The following is a 6,723-nucleotide window of genomic DNA, read 5'->3' as shown; positions in this document are numbered from 1 at the left end:
ATATCTAATCACCCCGCGTACCAGGATCGCTGATATGACAGTGTATCTAATCACCCCGCGTACCAGGGCCGCTGATATGACAGTATATCTAATCACCCCGCGTACCAGGATCGCTGATATGACAGTATATCTAATCACCCCGCGTACCAGGATCGCTGATATGACAGTGTATCTAATCACCCCGCGTACCAGGGCCGCTGATATGACAGTATATCTAATCACCCCGTGTACCAGGATCGCTGATATGACAGTATATCTAATCACCCCGCGTACCAGGATCGCTGATATGACAGTATATCTAATCACCCCGCGTACCAGGACCGCTGATATGACAGTATATCTAATCACCCCGCGTACCAGGACCGCTGATATGACAGTATATCTAATCACCCCGTGTACCAGGATCACTGATATGACAGTATATCTAATCACCCCGTGTACCAGGATCACTGATATGACAGTATATCTAATCACCCCGCGTACCAGGATCACTGATATGACAGTATATCTAATCACCCCGTGTACCAGGGTCACTGATATGACAGTATATCTAATCACCCCGTGTACCAGGATCACTGATATGACAGTATATCTGGTCCTAATGTCCCACATGGAAGAAAGATACATTGTAACAATATTCTTCCCAAATATGTTGACATGTATTGGAAATGCTACAATTCTGGCCGTATTCTATATATATATATACTGTATGTATCCCCTCTTCAGTCTATCATGAATGCTGCTCCCAGACTCATCCACCTTACTAACCGTTCCCTCTCTGCCAATCCCTCCACTGGCCTCCATTCAGTGTCCTCCACCCCTCTCTGCCAATCCCTCCACTGGCCTCCATTCATTGTCCTCCACCCCTCTTGGCAAATCCCTCCACCGGCCTCCATTCATTGTCCTCCACCCCTCTCTGCCAATCCCTCCACTAACTTCCATTCAGTGTCCTCCATCCCTCTCTGCCAATCCCTCCACTGGCCTCCATTCAGTGTCCTCCATCCCTCTCTGCCAATCTCTCCACTGGCCTCCATTCAGTGTCCTCCATCCCTCTCTGCCAATCCCTCCACTGGCCTTCATTCAGTGTCCTTCATCCCTCTCTGCCAATCCCTCCACTGGCCTTCATTCAGTGTCCTCCATCCCTCTCTGCCAATCCCTCCACTAACTTCCATTCAGTGTCCTCCATCCCGCTCTACCAATCCCTCCACTGGCCTCCATTCAGTGCCCTCCATCCCTCTCTGCCAATCTCTCCAGTGGGCTTCATTCAGTGTCCTCCACCCCTCTCTGCCAATCCCTCCATTGATCTCCACTCAGTGTCCTCCATCCCTCTCTGCCAATTATTCCACTGGCCTCCACTCAGTGTCCTCCACCCCTCTCTGCCAATCCCTCCACTATCCTCCATTTAGTGTCCTCCCTCCTTCTCTACCAATCTTTCCACTGGCCTCCATTCAGTGTCCTCTATCCCTCTCTGTCAATAATTCCATTGGCCTCCATTCAGTGTCCTCCATCCCTCTCCGCCAATCCCTGCACTGGCCTCCAATCAGTGTCCTGCATCCCTCTCTGCCAATCCCTCCACTGGCCTCCACTCAGTATCCTCCACCCCTCTCTGCCAATCCCTCCACTGGACTCCACTCAGTATCCTCCACCCCTCTCTGCCAATCCCTCCACTGGCCTCCATTCAGTGTCCTGCATCCCTCTCTGCCAATCCCTCCACTGGCCTCCACTCAGTGTCCTCCACCCCTCTCTGCCAATCCCTCCACTGGCCTCCACTCAGTATCCTTCACCCCTCTCTGCCAATCCCTCCACTGGCCTCCATTCAGTGTCCTCCACCCCTCTCTGCCAACCCCTCCACTGGCCTCCACTCAGTTTCCTCCTCCCCTCTCTTCCAATCCCTGCACTGGCCTCCACCCCTCTCTGCCAATCCCTCCACTGGCTTCCAATTGTCCAATGGATAAAATTCAAAACATTAACATATAAAGCCATTTATAACTCCGCCCCAAATTACATCACCGATCTTGTCTCCAAATATCACCCAAACTGTACTCTCTGCTCCTTCCACAACCTCCTGCTCTCTAGCTTCCTTGTCTCCTCCTCCCATGCTCGTCTCCAGGACTTCTCCAGAGCTCCCCCCATCCTCTGGAACTCTCTACCCCAATCTATCAGACTATCGCCTACTCTGCTCATTTTTAGGCGATCTCTGAAAACCTATCTCTTTAGGGAAGCCTATCCTGCCCTCAGGTAATAATGGAATCTTGTATTCCTCCTACCAGTCCATCCCCCACAGTTACTATCTTTTGTACCACTAGCCCCTCCCTCTTAGATTGTAAGCTCCCAGGATCAGGGCCCTCCTATGCCTCTTGCATTGAACTGTATTGTTGCTGTATTGTGTCCCGTTATATTGTAAAGCGCTGAGCAAACTGTTGGCTCTATATAAATCCTGTATAATAATAATAACGTTGAAATGCATTTATATTACACAACATATGAAAAATATTTTTAAAAATACATTTAATCTATATTTTTGGAATGCATTTACAATTATATGTTAAAATGACTTTTTTATATGTTAAAAAAAATCTGAAGAATACAGTTAAAAAAAATAAAAAAAAAATACTTTTCATATGTTTTGTACATCTAAAAAACATATTTTAACATGCAGTGTGTGTGTATGTATATATATATATATATACACATATATATACACATATATATATACACACACATACATATACATACACATACACACACACACACACACACACACTGTGTGTTGAAATACAAATATATGTAAAAATGACCTTTTTATATGTTAAAAAAGATCTGAAGAATATATTTTAAAGGAAGATATTACAAATACTTTTCATATATTTTTTAATATATAAAAACACATTTCAACATGCATTGTGTGTGTGTGTGTGTATATATATATATATATATATATATGTATATATACACATACTATATGTTGAAATGTGTTTTTATTACAAAATACATGAAAAATATTTGTAAAAATACATTTAATCTACAATTTTGGAATTCATCTACAAATATAAGTAAAAATATATGTCAAAATTACGTTTTTGTATGTTAAAAAAGATCTTAAGAATATATTTAAAAAAAAATTATATATACTGTGTGTATATAAATAAATATATTACAAATATATGAAAAATATTTATTTTTAAATATATTCTTCAGGTCTTTTTTAACATATAAAAAAAGTCATTTTAACATATATTTGTAAATGCATTCCAAAAATGTAGATTAAATGTATTTTTAAAAAAATGTGCATGTATATATATATATATATGTATTTATTTATGAGTGTATGTATATAAACATATTTTGAAGTATTTTGAATACGGCCAAAATTGTAGTATTTCAAATATATGTCAATATATTTGGGAAGAATATTTTAAAAATATATTTTAAATATATTTTTCTTCCATGTGGGGTACCTGCAGTGTAAGAAGACCAGCTTTTGTCTTTTTTTTCTATTTCTTTGTAGATCTGGAGCTCAGCTAAGCTATGTGATAATGATATGGGTTTTTTTTTTGTTTGTTTATTTTTTTGTTTAGCTCTTTGCATGAGACTCATTACCATTCCAATCACATGTTCCCCATCCACCCCAAGGTGTGGTATTGTCTGCCAGTCCCCTGTGGTGGGAAATTTGTAGCCAATTTACATGTGTGCTCCTTATATCTAAACCTGTGTGGGGGCCTATTGTGAAAACCATCCCAGGTGACAACTTTTCCAAACTCTCAGAGGCTGGCATCATCCCCCACCATCTTGTTTCTAGACAAACACCTTTTGTTTCACAACATTCTTTCTGGCATTAACCCTTTTTTTCATCAGTTTGTTTTTGCACACCTTTAAAAAAAACATAATTTTATGCCTGAAGATGACACAAAACCCATCCAAAATATTATATATTTTCTAGAAGCAGGAATCTCAAAAACTTTCTGAGCAAAGGGCCAGTTTACTGTCATTCAGACTTTAAGGGATGGGGCAGACTGTGGCCATTGGGAAAGAACAATGTTCAATCCTTGGTGTCATTGGAAGGAATTGTGCCTCATCATTGATCTCATTGGGCCCCATTGTTAGTGTCATTATTAGAAATTGTGCCCCATCCTTGGTGTCATAAGGAAGAATTGTGTCCTATCTTTGGTGTCACTGAGCCCCATTTTTGGTGTCATTGGGAGAAATTGTCCCCTATAATTGGCATCATTTGGAGTAATTGTGCCCCTTCATTGGTGTCAGTGGGGGGGGGGGGGGATTATGCCCCATTCTTGTTGTCAATGAATGAAATAGTTCCCCAAGGGCCAGATAACAGCAGGCAAAGGGCCAAGTCATAGCTGTAACTGTCAGTTTTGTAATCTTTGCAATGCCTCATGGGAAATGTAGTTCCACAACATCTGGAGAGCTGCAGTTTGTCCACCCCTGCCCTAGAGAATATAATGGTGGTAGTTCCAATTTTTTTGTCACGTGATATTACAGCAAAGGTCAAAAATTCTGTAAAAAAAACACATTATAGTGAATGATCGGGCAAACAACAATTCAGTAAAAAAAACACATTTCACAGATTTCTTCATATTCAGAGGGAACAAAAGACAGAACAGCAGCACCATTGTAAAAAGGATGAAGGCCCCACTCACCAAGGTGGGATATATCCTCCAGAACACAAACCTATTACCACCCATATGAATATTCATAACCCAAGCCTACTTTGTATCCTCATGCCAATGCCAGAGGTACCAGTGCCACCAATTGACAGAATGGAGAACAGACAGGGAGGCAGAACTTCCAAGGAACTGAGCAAAGCCAGACTAGGAACTGACCAAGCAGTCTAAATTTGATGAGACACCCCCTGGTGGTTACATTTGTTTTTGGGGGGAGATTGTTGACTTTTTTCAGCTGTTTGTGACCTTTTCAGCTACCTGGACAAACACCTTCTTAGCCCCGCCCTCTGCAGGAAATTGCCTGACCAGACAAACTGGTTTTGGAATACAACCAAGTCTGATGTTCATTTGTCTTTTTTGCTGTTGGCCATGGCATCTGAATATCTGAGAGCTGAGCTGGATTGTTCTATCTGCCTGAACATTTATATGGATCCCATCATGTTGAAATGTGGGCACAATTTCTGCCTGGTCTGCATTGACTGTGTCTTTGATACACAGGAGGGGTATGGAGGTTATTGCTGCCCTCAGTGCAGGCAAGTAAAGAAGAAGAGGAAACGAATAAATAATCTTCAGAAAATGATTACTAAGAGGGGAGAGACAGAAAAAAGAGTCCTGAGTCTGCAGGAACACGGGGAAAGAGTAAAAGGCAAAGCAGATAGTGAAACCAGGAGAGTCACTGCCCTGTTCCAAGATCTCAGGAGACATCTGGAAGACCTGGAGAAGAGAATTTTGAGTGAGATTGCTGGGCAGACAGAGAGGATTTTAAGCCCAGTCAACGATTTGATCCAGCAGTTGGAATTAAAGATGGAGGAGCTGTCCAAGAAGATACTTCCATTAAAGGAACTGTGTGCCATGACAGATCCATTGACCATCCTACAGGAATCGGACACAGGTGACTTGTATGATACAGGGGATGGAGATGAGGAGGACACAGAGAGACATGATGAACTGCTCTATGATGGGGGGGATCTGGATTTGTCCTGGGTCTCAGATATGTTCCGCACTGGTTTATCAGATATAATCACTGGTGTCACTGGGGCGAGCTATTTTCAGAAAGCTGTAGATATGGTTTTGTATGAGGACACAGCTTCTAATTTTACATGCATCTCCTATGATAAGAAGACTCTGTCCTGGTCAGGTGCGTATCAGTATCGCCCAAAGACTGAGGGAAGATTTACAGATAATTATCAAGTTTTAGGCAATCAGAGTTTCTCTTCAGGGCGACATTATTGGGAAGTAGATGTCCAGAGATCCCATAACTGGATTATTGGGATGTGTTATGACTGTATAGAGAGGGAGGGGGATGACTGCTTGATTGGATGTAATGACGTGTCCTGGGGTTTGGACAGGAGGGGTAAAAAGTATAAAGCTGTGCATGACTATACTGTGACCGAACTCCCTGATGATATTGCTGGTAGCCGAGTCCGGGTATATCTGGATTATGAGGCTGGGCAGATCTCCTTCTATATGTGTGACCCCATCCGCCACCTCCACACCTTCACAGCCTACTTCACCGAGCCCCTCTATCCTGTGTTGGGTGTATGGCATTCATCTATTTCATTATCTTGAAGGGAGATGGGATAAATCTGCCACTGATGATATTATTTTAAAATATTGTAAAATTTTCCCAGATATTTTGCCATCTTTCTCCCTGATTGATCACAGTTATTGGCTGCAACCACCTTTCCTCTACCCTGGTGCCAACCAACCCATATAGCTCTGCCCAATGGGAACTGCTGTTGCTACTGACACCATGCCGAGCAGTTGGCCCTTTTGCTCCCTTCCAACCCATAAGCCTTACAGGTGATACAATTTTGTGGTCAAACATCATGTCAGTGATGATGGCAATCAATGTCCTTCACCATTTCACCTCTCCACCCTATATACGCCCCTCCCATGGAGAGCAAATGTTACATTTTTACTAGGGACTGGTTAATTTAGTCCATAATTACAGTATTACAGTACAGTATTAAAACAAAGGTTTTTTTTGTTTGGTGGGGGGGGGGGATAATGTATTGTACAAATGATTTTATGTTTTAATGCA

General features: G+C 42.2%; 1 protein-coding gene across 1 annotated transcript; it reads left to right on the top strand.

Moving 5' to 3' along the window:
* Nucleotides 1–5,048: 5,048 nt before the first annotated feature.
* LOC149438534 (nuclear factor 7, ovary-like) lies at nt 5,049–6,248 on the top strand. Its single transcript, XM_089659647.1, has one exon. The coding sequence runs from the start codon at nt 5,049–5,051 to the stop codon at nt 6,246–6,248; it is 1,200 nt and encodes a 399-aa protein (XP_089515773.1).
* Nucleotides 6,249–6,723: the final 475 nt, after the last annotated feature.

The sequence above is a fragment of the Staurois parvus genome, unplaced genomic scaffold, assembly GCF_062004578.1.
Source record: "Staurois parvus isolate SC_StPar_1 unplaced genomic scaffold, SC_StPar_1.0 ptg001181l, whole genome shotgun sequence".
Taxonomy (NCBI): domain Eukaryota; kingdom Metazoa; phylum Chordata; class Amphibia; order Anura; family Ranidae; genus Staurois; species Staurois parvus.
Note: the sequence above shows the minus strand (reverse complement) of the source record. Positions and strands in the feature narration are given on the sequence as shown.